The sequence below is a fragment of the Mesoplodon densirostris genome, chromosome 6, assembly GCF_025265405.1.
Source record: "Mesoplodon densirostris isolate mMesDen1 chromosome 6, mMesDen1 primary haplotype, whole genome shotgun sequence".
NCBI classification, from domain to species: Eukaryota; Metazoa; Chordata; class Mammalia; order Artiodactyla; family Ziphiidae; genus Mesoplodon; species Mesoplodon densirostris.
In genome coordinates this window covers 5940361-5960719 of record NC_082666.1, presented here as the reverse complement: position 1 = coordinate 5960719, position 20359 = coordinate 5940361, and the positions used below count along the sequence as shown (strand labels likewise).

The 20359-nt window shown below is 58.1% G+C and overlaps 1 protein-coding gene across 1 annotated transcript in view; it reads left to right on the top strand.

Moving 5' to 3' along the window:
• ASS1 (argininosuccinate synthase 1) overlaps nucleotides 1-20359 on the top strand; it is a 50563-nt gene that overhangs the window by 9719 nt on the left and 20485 nt on the right. The window contains exons 4-9 of the mRNA XM_060101080.1: nucleotides 961-1149; nucleotides 7009-7065; nucleotides 9063-9137; nucleotides 12444-12514; nucleotides 13089-13119; nucleotides 18082-18172. Coding sequence (XP_059957063.1) covers nucleotides 961-1149; nucleotides 7009-7065; nucleotides 9063-9137; nucleotides 12444-12514; nucleotides 13089-13119; nucleotides 18082-18172 — 514 coding nt within the window. The remainder of the gene's footprint in view (nucleotides 1-960; nucleotides 1150-7008; nucleotides 7066-9062; nucleotides 9138-12443; nucleotides 12515-13088; nucleotides 13120-18081; nucleotides 18173-20359) is intronic.

The following is a 20359-nucleotide window of genomic DNA, read 5'->3' as shown; positions in this document are numbered from 1 at the left end:
TGTCTGTCGGTCCTTTGTTCAAGAACGATGTTCTATGAGAAAAGGGGCTAGTTGAGCTAATAACTCACTTGTGAATGCAGCAGATATGCTTCGTGTATATTTCACATTTTGTACTCGAGTCGAGATATAACAAAAGTTAATCATTTTTTACTGCATTTTCAAGACCACTCTTAAGAGAAATCTGCACTGTGAGAGCAAGGTGTGAGGAACACCATGTCTGCGGAGTGTGGTGCCTCTGCCCTGATTTGTGCTAAGGTGCCAGCCCCTTCCCCCATCATCACTTTTGCATATTCAATGTGAATGTCAACAGCGTGAAGAAGGCACATATCAACTGAGTATCATAAAAAATGTTTTCAGTCTCCCTAAAAGGGTCTGGGGAACTCTAGGGGGTTTACATTTCGAGAATAATTCCTCTAGATTAGGGTTTCTCAACCTCGACACTACTGACATGTGGCTGACTGTCCTGTGCATTGTAGGATGTTTAACAGCATCACTGGCCTTTACCCACTAGAGGCCAGAATGACCCCCACAACCCATCAGTTATGACAACCAAAAATATCTCCAGATATTGCCAGCTGCCACCTGTGGGACAAAATAATCCCTGGCTTTTGTGGATTACATCGAGATTTAGATCTTAGATTTAGATCTTGTTTCATCTCAGGCCCAGAATGCTATGTTGGGAGGGATTTAAGGACCACATCCAGTTTCACCTGGATGGTCTATCAGGATCGATTAGTAATGTCTGCCATGAGTGCAGGAGGGAGAGTAGCTGCATTGTATGCTGGATTGACTTATGATGTCTACCACAGATGCAGAAGGGGAAGTGGAGGTACAGCTTGCCCTGGGATCCATTAACAGCGTCTGCCTTAGATGCAGGCCCCTTGAGGCCCCTGGGACTCTGCTTTCTGGCTGCATCCCATCCCTGCCGAGGCTCCCTCTCATGGGCTCCTCTCCCCCTAGGTGTTCATTGAAGACGTCAGCAGGGAGTTTGTGGAGGAGTTCGTGTGGCCCGCCGTCCAGTCCAGTGCGCTCTACGAGGACCGCTACCTCCTGGGTACCTCTCTCGCCAGGCCCTGCATTGCCCGCAAACAGGTGGAGATCGCCCAGCAGGAGGGAGCCAAGTACGTGTCCCACGGCGCCACAGGAAAGGTGAGACCAGGATGGACGGCTGGGGACGGACAAGGAGGCAGGGGTCCTATGAGGGGCACACAGGCAGCCAGGCAATGGACGGTCCTCAAGCAGTTGTAGGTTCTCCCCCAGCACAGTCAGGCATGCAGAGGACAGACTGGCCCATCCAGTCTGAATAAGAGGAGTGGTTTTAGTAGTGAGTTAGGGACGACCCTGCCCTGTACCCCGAGTGTGTGAGTCCCGTGTGCCTGTTCCACATGCGGTTTGAGCAGTGTCACCCCGTTGTGCAAACTTGCTGCTGAGGCGCAGGGACCAAGGTCACTGTGGGAGTCTCCGTTTAATGCAGTAGGCAGGGTCAGAGACCACGAGGTAGCAAAGGGCTTGAATCCCAGCTGTGTGGCCTTGGGCGAGGCCCTTGCCCTTCCTGAGCCTCAGCTTCTTCACTTGCAAAATGGGGGTGAGGCCTTGCCTTAGTTTCCCAGGGCAACAGCACCACAGACTGGGCGGCATAAACACCAGGAACGGATCCTCTCACGGTTCTGGAGGTTTCGGAAGTCCAAAATCCAGGTGTTGGCTGCCATGCTCCCCCTGAAGGCGCTAGGGAAGGGCCGCTTCCGGGCTCTCCCCTGGTTTCAGGTAGCTCTGGTGTCCTTGGCTTGTGGGTGCATCACTCCAGGCCTACATCTTCATATGGCCATCTCCTCGGGGCATCTTCACATCGCCTGCCCTCTGCACGTGTCTGGTTCTGTGTCCAAATTTCTCCTTTTTATCAGGACACCGGGTCATACTGGATTAGGGCCTGCCCTAATGACCTCATCTTAACTTGATTACTTCCGTAAAGGCTCTATCTCCAAATAAGGTCACATTCTGAAGTATTGGGGGGGCGGTTAGAGCTTCAACTTATCTTTTGTGGGAGACACAGTTCAACCGATAACACACCCGCTACTTCTGGCCCTTGTGTGCAGGAGTGCAGACTGAAGGACGACCCTGGGGGTGGAAGGCAGGAAAGCCCTCAGCCCCTGTCCCGCAGGTGGCAGGGCTCAAGAAACAAGATTCCTAACGATGTAGGCGACTGTAGGCAGTGTTACTCTGGAGTCATGAGCTCGCAGTTAGCGGACACGCCACCAACAGCTTGCTCCAGGTTGGGGGGCAGGGGGCCTACCTCTCAGCACGCATGTCCTGACCTGACTCAGGCCCGCCCCCCGCAAGGCTGGTCGAGGCAGTCGGGAGTGGGGGAGCAGGCCCTGGCTCAGTGTGACGTAGGGACACGCACAGCTCAGACAATGATGGAGGAGGTGTGATTTGGGGGTGGTCTTGCAAACAGTCGCCCCACCAGGTGGTCGTGGTGTCTTTGGAAGCTCACTCATTTGCTTGGTGCTCGGTCAGCCGGCTCTTACTGGCGTCTGTACAGGGCTGAGTGCGTGCTGGACACCGGAACAGTGTTGAACTGCGCGGGCCCTTTTTCCTGCCCTCAGGGGGCCTGTGTCCTAGCGAGGGAGAGAATGGATGCAGGAGAGGGCAGTAGGGTCAGTGCCAGGGGAGCCGAGGGGAGCCGAGGGGAGCCGAGGGAGCAGCAGGCAGGGGCCGAGGGAAGGCTGTCGTGCAGAGCACGGCCCTGAGGGAGGAGCAATGGGCACAGGAAGAGAGTGCCAGGCGGAGGGAACAGCCTGAGCAAAAGCCTGGAGACGAGGGTCCTGAACGTGTAGTGGGAGCTGTAGCCTTGGGAGGAGCGGCTGGGCCGGGGCCATGCTGCGGGGTTTGGCTTCAAACCCCCAGGTTGGACAGGGGTGGCCAGTGGCCCTCCCCCACCCCCATGGTACGTAGGGGATTGTTCTGGACTGAAACCATGGGCTCCTGTAAAAGAAGCGGACTGGTGAGCGTGGCCCTAGTTTTCACTAACACCCTAGTCGTGAGCACATTTTGAGCGGGGAGGTGAGAATCATAGGCGGAGCAGTGGGTGGACCGGGCCGTTTGGGCAGAGACCTGCATACCGCCTTCCACTCAGGTGGCAGAAGAGAGTACAGAGGAACCCAGAGGTTCAGGACTTGGGACTTTGGGGCCAGTTCAGCTGGGTTCAGATCCTGGCTCCCCTGCTTTCACACTGTGTGACTTCACCCCATGAATCTCAGTTTCCTTATCTGTAAAATGGGAATAAAATAGAACCCGCTCATGGGGCAGTTGGGAGCTGTGAGTAGGATCATTCCAATAAAGAGCTCAGCATAGACCTGGCACGTCGTAAACACTCAATGAGGGGGAAGTGCCCTGATCGCACGATCATCAGACCTGTACTGGGGCTTTGAGAACAAACATCAGTGCAGAATGAACCTCTGAGACATCTCACCTGTCTGTGATGAAATGAGCTGGACAGTGAGCTCCCTGTTCCAGGAGGTATTCAAGCTGAGGCCAGGAAGTCAGGATTATGGAAGGGCTCCTGCCTGGAGAAGTTCCCTCCAGAAGTACCATCAGGACTGAGGAAGGGTGGCTTTCAGGGCTAGTGGAGTGAATGTGTGTGTGGTGGGTCTGCCTCTGGCCTGGGAGGCTCTTGGGGTCCAGGGAGAGACACCCACACACACACACTAGACTGACTAGCTCACATGCAGCTGGGAATAGCTGCCAGAGGCTGTGTGCACTGCTCCATTTGGCCACAAGAGGGCACCAGAGGTTTGGGTTTGAGGCCTTCCGAGGCTGACCCTGCAGGGAAGCGGCTGGAGGAGGCCCTGGCCACCCAGGGTCCTGTTTCCCACTCCGGTTCTGCGGGGCTTCGGTTCTGAGAAGAACGCCCTCTGCGGCAGTTCTGTAGCCTCTTGAGATTCAGGGACGTCCCTGCAGTTCATGCTCAGTGTCCACAAGAGGGACAGTCAGACTTGAAACAGCACTGGGGGGCCTCCAAGACCAGCAGCAGGAAGGCCACAGGGGATGGTGGGGCCCGGTGCCCCCCACCCCGAAATCTCCCATCTCTTCTGGGGGTTGATGGGCAAGGCGTACTCCTGTGCCTCAGTTTCCCCTTATTTAATAGGACCTGGCGAAGCCCCCAACAGCCTCTGCAGACAGTTTCCTAGAAGAGGTGGGTGTGAGTGAGGAGGAACTGGAGGGCCTGGACTGGGGTCCAGAGGGATGCCAGGCTTGAGGCAGGGGGTGGTGGGGAGGGAGGGGCCAGCTACCTGCAGGGGCTGGTGGTCTGCTTGGCTCAGGGGGAGGGGGGCTGGGGGGCGCACATCAGTGACTTTACACGTCAGGAGATGGGTGTCCAGAATAAGTGAGTGTGGCCTGCAGGAGGCTGGCACCCAGGGGCAGATCTGGGTAGGACACTTGGCCGAACTTTCTGCAAGGGATTCACAGTGAAGAGAAAGAGCTGGGTATAAGCAGACTGCAGGGGGGCTTCCCCAGATGGGGAGATTCTAGCAGGGACCATCCTGAGCCCCCGGCCTCTCCCAGCTTCTGGCTCCCGAGTCGGGCGATGGAGAGACCCAGGGCCTCTGGGCCCTTGTTCCAGCCCTGCCGATGTCGACTTCATGCATTGGCTCACTGAACCCCCCACTGAATACCTACCCATCCCTGGCTGTCCACACACTGGGACACCCATACAGGGGACTTGGGAGCCCTGACCCAGCAGGGGGTAACGGTGATGCTGAGACCTCCAGGGGAGCAAGAGTTAGCCAGTGAGGCCAAGGAGGAAGGGCATCCCAGGCCGCAGGAACAGCTTGTGCAAAGGCCTGGAGGCCAGAGGCAGCTTCTCACCCAGGGCCCAGCCCAGGCGGCACCTGGTGCAGAGAGAGCTGGGGTCCACCCCTTCACACCCCGTGGGGACCCTGAATCCTCCCCACCAGAGAGCTGCACAGAAGCTGGGATGGCCCTTCAAGGGCCCCCTTCCTCCCCCCAGTTTTGGAAGAGGGGCCTGGAAATAGGAGCCTGAGACTCGGGAAGGGGTGTGGCGGCAGGGGGTTTGTAAATGCCGCCATCTGTATGGCGAGGCCAGGAGCAGATGGGAGAGCCCCGTGCAGTCCCCGAGGGCGCGGCACCCGCACTTACACATGTATATCAGCACGTGGACACACACGGGGTGTGTGGGACCTGCTACACCTCCTCCCCGGCCCCCAGGGAACCTGACAGGGCCACCCTGGGGCTGGGGCTCCTGGGGTCAGGGAGGAAAGGATTGGACAGGCCTTGGCTCTTGTCTGGGACAGAGTTTGAACCTGGGGAGCCTGTCTGGCTTCTGAGAGGGTCTCTGGCTCGGGAACAGATGGGTGTCCCCATGGCGATCCTGATGGGCAGACCCCAGCCCGGCATGCCCGTCCAAGGAGGCACAAGCTGCCATTGTGCTGGGGGAAACTTGAAGCCCTGGAGAACAAAATCATCGGGATATGCAGCACTAGACCATATGCTTTACGAATCTAAGATGAGTCTGCTTTTTACTGTAGACACCATTGCTCCAGGAACTGTGCTGGTCACTGGCCCTCGGGCAAGTATTACGGCCTGTGCCTCAGTTTCCCCATCCAGTGAGATGAGGATAATAATAGAACCCACCTCAGGGGCTGCCGTAAGGGTTCAATGAGTTATGTGTGGAGCTCAGACCCGTTACCTGATGACTGTGAGCTATTAGGATGGGAGTGGTGCCTGCTGGCTGTGTGTCCCTGGGCAAGTGACTCCTCCTCTCTGAGCCTGAATTGCCTCATCTGTAAAACAGGGTTAAAAATCCCGCTGGTGCCAGGTGGCTCTCCTGTGTGGCAGCCAGCGCATGGTAGGTGCTCACTGAAGGGATGGGATGGAGGGTGAGTGGGGCGGCTGGTCCCGCGCAGCTTGTGGCCCGGGGAGATACCGAGAGAGGAGCGGCCTCGGCCCCTTAGCTCCTGGCTCCGAGCAGAGGGGCTGAAACCTGTATTTCCGCGTCGCCTGACAAGACTCCGGAAAATAACATGTTATCCCCGCTGCTGCCTTGCTGCGCCTGTGCAGTTTTCACAGTAGGCGAGAGGTCCCTCTGATATTTCCACAGCGCTTAAGCCTCCCTCCAGGCTGCCGAGCTGATGGGAAGCGGGCGGGCGGCTGGCAGCCATTGTCTCTGAGGACAGGACGCAGGCACGGGGAGGCAGGGCCGCCTGCCCAAGGCTGGTGGGGGCCGTGGGGGCCCAGTGCCCGGGCTTGGGCCAGGCCCTGTGCCCCTGGACGTGTCCCTTCCACCTCTGGGCTTGTTTCCCTCTCTGTGCAGAGGAGCCCTCGGTGGTCACCTGGATCCACCCCTCCCCCAGCCAGCCACCGTGTAGACAGGGAAACAGGCTCCCAGAGGAGATAGGACTCCCGGTTTTCTGGACAAAGCACCGTAGAACCATGGGAGTGGGGTAGGCGGGGCCAGGCAGGTGGGAGGCCCTCGGGAAGAGGCTGACGGTGTGGGCAGCTCGGGGGCTGCCTGGAGTCTCGGCGGGGCCAGGCCTCCAGCCCTACATGTGTGTGCACCCCCTGAAGTGCAGACACACGTGATGACCCGTGTGCACGCCCCCTCACACACCAGTGCACACAAGGTCACGACCATCACAGCTCAGCACACAACGGGCACGTGGGCATCTTGCGGACACATAGACACACGTCCTGCACACTTGAGTGCCCGCGCAGCTCAGCTCTGTACTCAGGGAGTCCTGGGTTCGAGTCCAGAGCAGAAAGCCCTCTCCAGGAAAGCCCAGTCTTCATCTTTCAGACAGGCTCGTAGGACCCACCTCAGAAGGTTGTGAGGTTGGAGGTGAGCACATGCGGGGAAGGGAACCACCCAGGGGGTCCGCCCTGAGTGGCCCTCGGGTGCATCGTTGAAGGTCACGCCGCATGGCCCCCGCCCCCGCCCCCCGCAACTGGTCCCTGTTCTGTGGCTCCTGACTATCCCGTTTTATGTTTCAGGGGAACGACCAGATCCGGTTTGAGCTCACCTGCTACTCACTGGCCCCCCAGATTAAGGTAAGATGTTGCTCGTCCCCCTAGAGGGTGGGCGCTGGGGGCTGAGGCCCCTGGGGGTGTGGGGCATGGGGTTCTGGGAGGTTCTCCAGACAGGGGCCTTGTGGTGAGTGGCGCCCTTTTTCCCCATGGAGAGCTCCCTTCACTCGCGCCAACTGCAGGGGGTCAACACTCTGTCCCTGACCATTTGTCCTTCCCAAGACACCGCCCAGGTGCCTGGGTGGGTCAGGCACTGGACGGAAAGATGAGGCTGCCCGTCCGCCAGGGTCCTTGCAAAGCCGGGTCTGGCTTCCCGGGTGCAGATTGGAACCATTCTGAGACACGGTTGCCCAATATCTGGGCTGCTCACAGCCCTCTCAGCCCCAGTGGGGGCCACCCAGCTAAGGCCCTCCTCCTCCCGGCTGCCCAAGCCCTGACCCCCGGGGTCTTGGATTCTTTCCTAGGATGGGAACCAGTAAGATCAGGCTTCTGGGTATCCAGTGCACAAGGCCGAGCCATAGACATACACTGAGTGTCACAAACACAAGACCCAAGGGTGATTGCAGTTTTTCTAGTGGCCACGTAAAAAAAAAGAAAAAAACCAAGATAAAAAGCAACAGGTGACATCATTTTACTATGGTTTATTGAACCCTATGTATCCAAAATGGTACCATTCAACATGTTATCGATGTAAAAAAATGATTGATGTTTTACATTCTTTTGGTACTAACCCTTTGAGACCCACTGTGTGCTCTACGCTTAGCTGGGACCGGCCACGATTCGGGCCTTGGTGGTCACACGTGGCGCCCGGGTGCCATCTTGGATGGCACAGGCAGGCGTGGGTCCAGCTCCTTTGAGGCCACTTCGGGCGAAAGCTACAGAAAACGTGCCCCTCCCAAGCCCACAAGGGTCCCTAAGGGGTTTCATTTTTTTTCTTTTAAGTGGAACATCTTTCTCTGTCCCTTTAACCAGCCAGCAGCTGCTTTGGGGGTGAGAGTGGCCTGGAGGTGAGCAGTAATGAACTCTAATGATCTGTTTTGACCCCAAACACCAGGCGGCTGAGAAGCCCCCGGAAAGTAGCTGCCTGTTGATGCTGTAGGCGGGTGGGCGTGAGGCCCTTCCCCGACCCCCATTCTCTGTTCCCCCAGCAGCTTGGGGGGCCAGGGTGTCCGGTTTCTGGGTCTTTGTCTGCACAGGCCGAGGCCAGGGGTGGGATGGGGCTGGGGACAGGGCCCCAGGCTGGTCTCCGGGAACTAGAATGAGACCAGAGGGTGCTCCGCGCCCAGGCACTGCTCATTCCAGGCCTGGGGGACCCCACTCACGCCACTCTCATCAGCTTCCCAGCCCGGAAATCACACCGGCTTCTCCGTCTAGATGACACCTCCACCCCAATTAGGCTGCTGTCGGCAGAGGCAGGGGCCTGGCTGGCTCCACGGCTGAGTGGGAGCTTTTGTTGGGGACTTGTCCCCGACCCCCCAGGCTGGTGGGATGAATTCGGTCCCTTCAGTCAGGTTCCAACTCCCTTCCTTTCCCCAGCCAAAGCAGCCCCGGGGGAGGGGGAGGGGAGGGCAGCGAGAGGGGTGGGCCAGGGGACGTTGCATGTCGCGTGGGCCTCACTGCAGGGCCAGGCAGTGCAGCTGCAGCAACGTGAACCCCTCCTTAGTCACCAGGGGTGCAGGGTCCTCGCCCTCTGGACAGGGGTGCCATCAAGAAAGTTGAGGCCTCTCTAGTTCAAACCCTCAAGTCTCAGTTGGAGAGACTGAAGCCCAGAGGGGCAGGGACCCGCCTGGGGACGCACGGCCATTCTGCCACAGAGCTCGGGCCTCTCCAAAGCCACCCTCCAGGATGGCAGGCCATGTCATTCCCCTGCCCAACGGGGTCCCCCTGCCCACACCCCGTGGGCTACATAGAGCCCCCACCCAGGTGCCCAGTGGAGCCTCAGGCCCCTTACCAGAGCGGCCAGCTCTGCGGCTTAAAGCCAGGAGAGGCTGCCCAGGCCTGACTCCTTGCCCCGTGTCCAGGTCATCGCTCCTTGGAGGATGCCCGAGTTCTACAACCGGTTCCAGGGCCGCAACGATCTGATGGAGTACGCGAAGGTATGGCCAGACCCCACCCACCATCACCCCAGCCCTGGGCCAGTGCCCTCCAGGCACAGCCCTCCAAGGGGGTTGTCTGGGCCAGAGGCACGAGGCTGGGACTGATACCCACGCCTGGAGACTGAACCTCTGCCCTGGCTGCTACCCTCTGCCCCGTTACACCTGTTCCCTGGGCCGGCTCCGCAGAGATGTGGTCACTGCCAGGGGCATCTCCCAAGGGAGCCCCCCGACCGCCGAGCAGGAGGGCGACGGGCCCCCTCTGCTTCCTGTTCCAACTGCCACCTCTGCGGTGTGTGTCACTCAGGGGACGGGCAGACGGGGGGTGTGGGCCCGGCTGTTCTGTGCCCCTCCGTTACCTCATTGTCCCCAGTGCTTTCCCAGGGACAGGTAGGCGCTCCGAGGGGCAGAGGCAGACAAAGACTTTTGTCGCACCAGCCCTTTTGAAGTACAAGTTGCAGTAAAACATATTATAAGTTTTGCATCAAGATCCTTAGCCACTCCCCAGGGTACCTTTCTTTTTAGCGACTCGATGGCAGCCCTTGACAAACAGCCTCAATCAGTCAGACAGGGGAAAGCAACCCGGTGCACACACCAGAAAATTGCTCGGGGTTTTAAACAGCAGTCACCAGGGCTGGCTGTGAGCTCTGGCCGCGGCCAAGGGGCCGCGTGGTAGGGGACGCTGCGGGGACGCAGCCCTGCCCCTACCGCCAGCATCCCATTAAGACCTGGAGAGCTTGGAGGAAAGCTCTCCTCTACCATCTGTTGTTTTATTATTAAAAGGGGAGTTTACAAGAGCAAGCCCATATGTTGCCAAACAAATTTTCAAATAGCAGAGCTATTAAGAGAACAAGGTTAGGGGCTTTTTTCCCCTCCTCGGTCTCCTTGATGATACAGAACACGAAGCACGTTTTATCTTTAAGAGCAATGAATGGAGACCCCCGCCCATCTACATTCTTACACCTGCAGTTGTGGTTCAAGAGGGGGCTGACCCATACGCGCCCTTCATTTCCGTGAAGCTCCCAAACAAAAGCGGCTCCTGGTTTTTCCAGAAAAGATGAATTTCAGGAGTATTGTTGCCCCTCCTTCCCAGATTTTGGGGAGAAGGCCCTTGGCTCAGCTTCTGTCTCAAATAACCTTTTAAACAGGAAAGTTTGCCCCGGAGAGATGAGTCTGTGTCTCCGGCCACCGACCCTCCCTTGGAGGCTGGGATCAGAATTGAGCTCTCGGCAATCTGACCACATTCTAGGACGGAGGCAGTGTCCCTGCACCCGGGGAGTGACCAGAATGACTGAGCAGCAAGCAGACTCTGTCCAAAATTCAGAGCCAGGCAGCTGCTTCAGCTGAGACGAAAATCAATGGGGCTTTGAAAAGCCCTGCTTTCAAGATTCGTTAAGTCGCCAAGGCCACAAGGTGCTGTTAGGAGACTCGTCAAAAACATGCATTTGCATCACTTTCCACCTCCCCGCAAATCCATCGTCCAAGGGAAAAGCACTCAGAATCACCCCATCCTTATCACTGTCACCATAATTCTTTTAAAGCCAGTGTGCAAGGTCGGGGGCTGGAAAGCAGGGCAGTCTCCTGTGTACACGCTGAAGATGGTTTTGTTTTCTGTTCTCAATTGCATCCGGAATTTCCAGTGTGTGTGTGTTGGCGGGGAGCTCAGGATGGAGAGGGGAGGGGAGACAAATCTCTTTGGTTGAGGGACTGTGTTTGCCATTTGTATGTATCTCTCTGCTGAGGAAGGGCTGCCCGTCCTGTTCTCCTCTCCTCCGCCCCTTACCTCCCGCTCTGATGGAGCCCCAGTGGGAAAGAGGAAAGGCAAGCATGTTTCCAAACCCCCCCCCCCCGCGAAGAAAGGCTCCAGGGAACCCGCCTGCTGGTTTTCTCAGCCCCCAGCCCGGGGAGTACTCTCTGAGGGGATTTCAGCCCATCTGGCACAGGGTCCCGGTCCCCACACCTGGCCACTCTACCTGGAGACGGCACAGGGCAAGCGTGTGGATTTGACTCTGGGCAGCTTCACGGGGGACAAGGAGCCCCCTGACCTTGATCAGCCTCTAAATGAGGTGTTCCGTTTGCCCATGCGGTTTACATGGAAGAGTATGCAAATTTTAGAGTGGGTGTGGGCTGTTTCTTTTAAAAGGAGCCTCTGGGTAAAGCTTGACAAAAATCAAGAGGGGATAACCTAATTTATTTTGAAATTTTAAGGTGCTGATGAAGGAAACAGCGGCTCCCTGGAGGAAGCCTCTAGAATCTTAGTCGTGGTCATGAGCTGAGCCTGGGCAGAGCCCCATTAAGAGAGACGGGGCGATGCTGGTGGAGGCTGTGGGACCCTGGGCTGGCCAGGTTGGAGGACCCACCCAGGGGGCGAGGTGCTGAAAGGGGGCCTGGGAGGCGGAGCGGACGATCTCGCTGACTTAAAGGGGGCCAGGCTGGGCCACTCAGCTTTTGTGCCCGGTAAGCCCGGGAGGGGAAAGCAGGATGTAATGCACATGCTGGGTCCAACCAGGTGTCAGTCAGCCAGGGCAGCACGGGGCAGCTCAGGAAGCCAGCCACATCTTTAATCCAAAAGGCCTTCCAAGTGTCACCAACAGCCTTTCAGGCCCAGGGTCTCCAGAGGGATAACTTTTCTCCTTGAACCAAGGCATGGATCATCTGGGAAGCAAAGCATAGTCAGAACCAACAGGGAGGATGGGGGCTATTCCTTCTCAGGGCTGCAGAGTGATGTGTGTGGTGACGGCTGGGCAGTGGGGAGAAGTGGCCCCGGGAAGCGCCCGGCCACACCCCGTAAACAAGTGTCCTGAACGAGCAGCTCCCATGGGCGCCTCTCGCTTCCTCGGGTGAATGTTAAGCACCCCTGTGGGTGCAGATGCCTTGGCTGAGATCCATATTGGAAGTTGGGTCCATTCCAGCTCCTGGCTCATAGGGCCACGGTGGGGGTCAGCCGGTGGTGCTGGGAGACCCTCGGCGCACCGCCTGGCACACTCTTAAGTGCTTCAGGGAGCACTTGAAGTATAGACTCAGAATCTTCTGGAAGAAACCTCCAAGGCCAGCGTCCACTCCACAGCATCTCAGACACAGGATCTTATAGTTTCTGCCTGGGCATGTCTGGAAATGGGCCCTCACTCCCTCCCTGAGCAGCCTGGGGGAGGGGAAGGAAACCAGGGGTTGCGTCCAGGGCCTTGCCTGCATGGGAGCCAGAGTTTGGGGATGTCTCTGACCTTGAAAGAAAACCAAGGCAGCTGGGCCTGACCCTTGTGTCTACTTCAAGCTGCCTCACGCCAACGCGGTGTTGCCTCTTACCTGCAGCAACATGGAATTCCCGTCCCAGTCACCCCCAAGAACCCGTGGAGCATGGACGAGAATCTGATGCACATCAGGTAAGATGTCGCCCACCTGTCCACCGCTCTGCTTAGCGTCAGTGAGCGCCTGTCCGCATCGGGCCAGGATGTAGTGGTGGCCCACACGACACATGGTCCCTGCCCTTATGGAGCCCGGGGGCCTCGAGGAGGACAGGCCACCTCATTCCCACCTCTTGCTGCAGTTCTGCTGAGTGCCAGCCGTAGATAAAGGGCACCTGGCCTCGGCTGGGGTGTCAGGGAGGGCTTCTCTGAGCAAGTGGCATTGGAGGTTAAAACCTTAAGGATGAGGAGGGACCGGCCGGGGCTCAGGGAAGGGCATCGAAAGCAGAGGGAACAGCATCGGGGAACAACCCTCTGAGAAGGCCCCCTGGATCTGGCGCCCTGAAGACTGAGGGAAGTGTCCCAGGCCCTTGCTTGTAGCCTGCAGCTCCCACGGCCGACTGCGGTGGGCCCAGAATGTTCCAGGCGGGCTTGGCAGCAGTTGCTTTGGCGGAGATGAAAGGACAGACCGGACTTACGTTGGGGGTGGGGGTGTCAAGGCTGTGTCCCTCTGCCGCCCTCCACTGACCCCCATCTTTCTTCTCCCCTACAGCTACGAGGCTGGAATCCTGGAGAACCCCAAGGTAATTCCCCATTTCCCCAAGCCGGCTGTCTAGCGGTGGCTGCTCCGTGCCGATACTGTCTGGTGTGTTTGTAGCCTAATTTGAAATTTCACGGGGGGCCGGGCATGGGGCTGGGGCCGAGTCCTGTCTATGTTCCCCGACCCTCCCCACCGGGCGCCCCGCCGCCTGGCCACTCCACACTGCGTTTTAAGATCCACCCCCCTCTCTGGTGCTCTTTTTCTAATTGCTGTTGGGATGAATAGGAGAAGGAAATATTTCAGGGCAGCATAGAGCCAGAGTGTGATTGTGAGACAATAAAGAAGCAATTAGGCAGATGAGACACTTGTGGGAGGGCCGAGCCTGTGCCCTCTCAGGCCGCTGCTGCCATCGGGGGAGGTGGCACAGATCAGAGCCTCAGGGCCCATTCGTCTGGGCCTGTGCCCGCCTGCGTCAGGCCGCCCTGATGCCCCTGTCCCCAGCCTCCCAGGCTGGGCCTCGGCCGTGTTTGAAGTTTAGGATTTCTCTCCCTGGGGGGTTTTCCTTTGTATCTCCCCCCGCCCACCGTGGGAGATGGAGCGAGATCTACCCTGGGAAGAGAAAGGTCTCTTTGTCCCTGAGGGACTGTGTCTCAGCCTGGCTCAGCACCCCCACACCACCACCACCCCCACCGGCGGGCGGCTGCTTTGGGGGTGGGGTGCTCATCTGATGTTAGGGGAGAAGTGTGCTGGGAGGCCGGGCCTGGGGGGTCCAGGAAGACCAGCCGGAGTGGAGGAGGCTGGGTGCTTCGGGGGAGGTGGGGTGGCTCCCCAGGCCTCTTGGTCGGAGCTGGCAATAATAGAACGCGTACCAGTGACGTTTCTGGAGCCCGGCCTGGCATTCGCATTTTCCCGGCTCACTTTCCTGGGCGGCTGCCTCTGAGCCTCCTAGTTTTGTGGGTGAGGAAACTTGAGGCCCAGGGAAGTGACTCGCCCCGGGCACCAGCTGCTCGGCAAGGGAGCAGGCCTGGTGGCCGTGTCGCCCCATCGCAGGAGTGGCCCTCCAGCCTCTGTGGTTCCCCAGCGACCCGCACCTCCCTTCCGCACCCAGCTCAGTCCAGCCGTGTCACTCAGGAGAGCCTGGGCCTTCGTCCCCTGGGGGCTGCCTGCCGGCCCCGGGCTTTTCCAGTTCATGCTCTGCTGACCCCACGGCACTCGGGCCAGCCACCCCTAATTAGCCAGTCAGCCAGTGCCCAGGGGGGTGGAGGGGGCCCTGCTTGCAGGTGGGTGTCCCCCAGGCTCCAGGCCTGCTGGGCAACCATCCCACCGCTTCCGTAGTGGCCTGTGGCGCTCTCACCTCAGGACTGGGGAAGCAGAGCCAAGGCCAGAGGGGAAATCGCGCCTCAGGCAGAGCCGGGCAGTGCAGGTCCCCTCCCCTCTCCTTTCTAATGAGGGCAGTGGATGGGTAAGTAAGTGCTAAAGAGTGCATTTTTCAGGATTCTACCACCCAGTCAAGGTGGGAAAGTTAGTGCTTGGCTCCCAGAGATCTGAAACCTGGGTCTGAATCCTGACTCTGCTTCGATTGCTGTGCAACCTTGGGCAAGTTACCCAACCTCTCTGAACCTCTGACTCTTTATGCAAACAGTGGTAAATCACAACACCTCTCTCCTGCGGCATCGGAAGCACTTGGCCTGTTCCTAGCACAGGGCAAGGCCTCAATCATGGAGCCAGGGGTCCTGCCCTCCCTTCTCAAGCCGGCTAAGATTATTTGGGGGGGGGAAGGAGCCAAGGTTCTCTCAGGACCCCTCTCATCAGGCAGGAAAGGCTGGACTGCGTGTGAGTCGAGGGGGAGACAGCATTCCCGCTGAGAAGTGTAGGGCCAGGCCGAGGGACTCAGGGTCTGGCCACTGTGGCCCTGCTTTCCCAGGCAGCTCCGCTGCAGCGTGCGGGCCAGGGGAGCCTGTGGTCCTCTCGTTGCCACCAGTAGATCCCAGGAATGAGGGGGAAGCCGCTAGGGGCCCGGGGGGCACTACTCTCCACGGTGGAGGAACGCTGTACCCCGGGCAGCCCCGGGCCCCTTGGAAGGCGCTGGGGAGACAGAGTTTCAGGGAACCCGTGCCCCCTCCCCCCCTCCAGGAAAAGCCCGAGACCTGCTGAGGGGAGGGTTTGAAGGCAGATGGCGGAGCCATTTTCTGCCTCCATGAGGGCTGATTGAAGGGCAATGAGGCAGCTAATGCGAAGAAAGATAGAAATTTACTTGCTTTAACTTCATACGGCCCACAGTGAAAGAGCGCATTCAGTTGCCGGCCCGCCATATCTGATGGATGAATAAACCATTTGCAGCATCCATCATGCCTGTACATCATGGTTTAGTTCATGGGCCATTTGCTTTCAATTTCTCCTTCTCGGCCCTGTTTCATGCTTTCTTTCGCCCTCTCCCCATCCCCCCCGCCACTCTCTCTCTCTCTCTCTCTTTTTTTCTTCACTCTCTTCCCTCCCCCAACACCCCCCCCAAGATGACATTGGAAGTGAGCCCTCCCGCTGGGATGGATAAATAGATGTTATTGATACTCAGCAACAAACTATTTGTCATTTGAACTGGGCTTTTAGGAGGGAGAGTAAAAAGAAGGCAGGCGTGAGCCACCTTGGAATGCAAAGCAAATGTCACTTTATTTCTATTTAGTTATTTTATTTAATCGGTGCTGTCAGGGTGTCAGAAGCCTCCTACTTCCCACTGCAGAGAGCTGGGATGCTGGTCCCTCGAGGGCTTCCCACCTCCTCTCTCCTTCCATCCTGTTTGTGGCTCCGTTAAGTGTTTGGGAACTGATGGGCTGGCAGGCGCAGAACAGGTGGAGGTGGGAGGGAGGCGGCCTCAGGTGGAGGCGCCGGGGCTTTCAGCGCTGGTCCCTGCTTTGAGTTCAGGCTGGGCTGGACAGCCAGTGAGGAGCCCTGGGCAGGTGGGAAAGGAGCCCTGGAGTCCTGTTGGTCACCCAGAGGTCCCAAGCCCTGTTTCACTTTGCCTTATGGCCGAGGATGGCCCTCGGGCCTGTCTGTTTCCAACGAATGTGGTGGTCGGCAGGACCCAGTAGGGCCTGGGGAGCCGGGCATTTCTCTGAAACCAGCCTGATGCCCAAGCTGTCTCTGGCCACATCCCTGGTGCTGTTTCTCGGCAGAGCCGCTGGGAAACAGCATGGGGTGATGGGAAGAGCACAGGATAGGGATTCTAGGGTCCTCGGGGCCGAGTCCCAGGCCGATGGGGTGGGGTGGTATGATTTGGACAAGCGGCTTCCAACTGGTCCATGGAGGCATCAGGCTGGAGGTCCTTAAGGACCCTCCTCCTCCTTGGGTCTGTCTTGGAGTTCCGTTCTGGGTTCTTGTTCCTGCCCCACAAAAGGAAACAGATGAAGGGATGCAGCTGGTCTCAAGCCACACAGCCCTTTGGAGGTGTGAGGGCTTCATCACCGGCCCCATATGAGCTCAGAAGTAAAGCTAGAAGGATCAACTGTCCCTGTTCGCCCAGGACTGGGGGGTTTCTCAGGGTATGGGAACCAGGATGATTGGTCACCCTGACATAGAGCCAGCAGGCAAAGTGACCGCAGACGAGGGATCTGAGGCACTCCTGGTGGCCCCACCTCTCCTGGAGCAGCTCTTTCTCGGAGGGTGGCCTCACCAGGAGGCCGTTCCAGCAGTCCTATCTCCTGCAGGGCAGGTTACAGCTTGCACCAGGCCCTCTCTGGCATCTTCTTGGGTGATTTTCATGTCCAGTAAAAAGATATAAAAATTGTCTATACATTTAAATTGTAAGGCAGTCAAAGGCAGGTATCATTTCCCCCCCATTTTACAGATGAGAAAACCGAGGCTCAAACCGGTGAAGCAACTTGCCCAAGACCCCACAGCCTGAGGTCTCGACTCCCGGCTTTGGGGCTATTTTCCACCACTCTGAAATCCAACACATCATTGTTGAGGGCCTCGTGGGCTTCCTGCCCTGGGCCATGTGGCCCCACCTCCACACAGCATACAGGGTTGCACCTACAGTCCCCCTCCGCCTCTAGTTCTTCCTCCATAGATGGGGTAACAGTACTTGACCTTCTTACCAAACGGGGCTGCAGAGAACACAAAGGAAGCTGCAGTTGCAAAGCGGCATGGGAATGTTTGCAGGGTTTTGAAAGGCAAGCTTTAAGGGACTGCACTTCCCAGGATGTCGGCAGGTGGATAACAGTGCTGGGCCCTGGCATGCCCCGCGCCCCCCTCGACGGACTTGAGCAGTCAGGCCTAAAGGGCCCTGGCCCCCACCGTGGCAAGTGTCCAAACCACAGCCTGGGGGCGGGTCAGGGCCTCGGGAGTGGGAGGCAGGAGGGACTTGGAGGGTTCCAGGCAGCCAGCGGCCCGTCCGCTGCTGCATCAAGATGAGGGAGAGGCCCATTTTCCAAGACGCCCAAGAAAAAAATATACATAAAGGTTGATGTGTTTTCAAATGGGTTTTTGCTTTGCTCTTCTCTTTTCTCCCTGTGAGTATTAACCTTGGGGACCCCGGGGACGCCTCTGCTCGCCAGAGCACCTGCTGGGGTCATGCGCAGTCATTAGCTTTTCGGTCAGTGCAGAATAAACCCCAATTCCCGGTGCCGGGGAGAGCGTGTGCGCCTGAGCCACTCCCGGGAAGCCCGCCTAGCGCCTCGCTCCCCCAAAGTCACGCTTTTCCTGCCTGACTGGCTCCTCCTGCTATATTCTACCTCCAGCTGCGGGGGCGTCAAAGAAAAAGATGAGATCAAGTTGAGGGGAAAAATTGTCTGATTTCTTGAGCCCTTTGTTTCCCAGGCCCCTGGCAAGCGGGGCTGGCTCCGGGTGGGGGGCTGGGAAGCCTGCTGGACTGGCCAGCCGATGGCAAGTGCCAGCAGCGCCCTGGTTCTGGAGAAGGGCGCAGGAGGCTGCATGCAGAGTGTCCAGGGACTGGCATGGCACGGTTTGGCTCTGGCACACCGCCCTCCAACCTCTATCTGTCTTTTGTCAGAACCAAGCGCCTCCAGGCCTCTACACAAAGACCCAGGACCCGGCCAAAGCCCCCAACAGCCCAGACGTCCTTGAGATCGAGTTCAAGAAAGGTAGGTGCCCTCCTGTGGGGACTCCAAGGCGTGGACTCTTGGGGCCCTGGCTCTTTTCCCCTCCTTGCCTGGGAGACTGGGCACGAATCCTCTGCATCCCTCCTGTGTTCCTGGAAGCCAGGGTCCAGGCTGGGGCTTCACATGTTCCCAACTGCCCCCTCCCCAGATGGCGTGATCTGTGGAAGCGTCCAGGCTTGGGAAGAAAGCACCCTCTGCTGATGTCTATCGGTTCGTGGGCACCAGGGCTGGAGGGAGCATTCTAGTCCCCGAGCAACCACTTGCCGACTGCTTTGGCCCTTTGGGGAAGTCACTCCACTTTCCTGGCCTCAGTTTCCTCATCTGTAAACTGGGGATAAAAGAGTATCCACTGCCTCATGTTTTCATGGTAGAGAATAAGATCTGGACGAGGTGTATCCAGCGCAGGGCCCTGCACCACAGAGGTGCTCAGCCAGTATGAGTCTTACAGAGCCAGCCTCGGGGGGCCCCCCTGACGCCATAGATAGTCCTAAGTTAGCTGCTTGATGCGTCTCCCTACCCCCCATCCTGGGTTCAAAGCTGCTGCTACTCTTGCTTGTGTCCTGATCTCCTCATCTCGTCTGCTACTACCATCAAGAAGTGTTTGCTGGCCTGAACTCAGTGCCCAGCCTTGAGCCTGGCACCAGGGACAACCCCCTTGCCCTGAAAGATGGAGGGAAAGCAAGGCATGCTGGGTAATGGAAGGAGCAGGACCAGGTTCAAGGCGAGGGCTCAGAGTGTCCAAGGAGAGGACTTTCCCAGGAGGCTGCAGAAATCGGAGAGGCAGAGATGGAGGAGCCAAGAGGGGCGTGAGGGCACCCCAAGCCCAGGCAGGGAGGCTGGCCCTTCTGTGGGCCAGGCAGCGGCAGGGAGGGAGCAGAGAGAGGGGGCTCTGCGGAGAGGCCTTTGCCAAGGCACCTCGGAGCCGGAGGATGGGGAGGGGCAAGCAGGGGCCCGATAGATCCCCGGCTCTCACCTGCCAGTGTGACCTTGACAACCAGCTTCACCTTTCTGGGCCTCAGGCTCACTCGCCTATAAAATGGGCCACAGAAATGATGCTCGCGGGTGCCAAGTACGGGGTATGGAGTGAGGCACTGGGAAAGAAGCCTGTTGATACTTTGATAAGCTGCCTCCTCCCGGCCTTTCCCAAGAGCCTGGCCAAGTCAATGGGCATTTTCATCGCTCCCCCCACCCCGCCCCCTGCCCCACCGCTATCAGTTCAAACCCTTGAATTTCATGCCCCCTGGGGACCAAAAGGCCCTTAGTCTAAGGCCCCTAAAGGTAGCTGGAGCCCTAAGTCCATCTCAGGCCCACTCTCTCTGACCCAGGGCTGTGCTGGCGTGGGGCCTCTTCGGGCATGATCTCTGAGAAGATGGTGAGATGAGCCCAGGCAGCACGCCCCACCCCAGGTCCCCCGGAAAACTGGGAGGGCGGTGAGGGTGGGAGGTGGGCAGGAGGCAACAGAGGGTCCTGAACACAGGCTCTGACCCCCTTTCCTCCAGGAATAGGGCAGCTCCGAGGGCTGAGCCCGAGAAGAAACGTGATCCATTTTAATGATCTGGGGACTGTCTGGAAAAAAAAGAAAAACGTAGACGGGAGGAACCCTCCTCGGCTACTCCCCATTCACTCTCTAGTTAATTTATTTGAAGTTTTAATCTAATTATTAACGATTTTAAAGGCTAAGAGGCTTTCTCTGGCAGCAACACCAACAATATCAGCTCCTCTCTGGGGCAGGCCCCATCCAAGGCCCCGTGAGGCCCATAATAGGACCCGGAGGGAGAGAAAGGGAGAGGGGAGAGGCGGGGGGTGGCGAGAGGGGCTTAAGGTTCATTATTGGGCAGACTTACATTTAATAGCAATTTACAACCAAGTTATAAAACCCCTGGAAATGGGGGTTAAGAATGGTGAGGCTGACAGCCCCTGAGCGAAGCCCCTCCAAGCGGCGCCTGGCTAATAAAGACTCGAAAGCCGCTATTGAGGCCTGATTGGCACCCGATGGCTGGCTACATGGTAATGAGCTGGGCAGATGGGTGGGGGATTAGCCGCCAACTTTGAACAGCTTTTCTTTGTCACTGTTACAGCTCTCTTGTTAGTCCTCTAATACATTTATTGCTCATTTCACACCGCTCGAGAAAGTGCCCCTTGCTATTCAAAGTCAACCCCGAACCCACA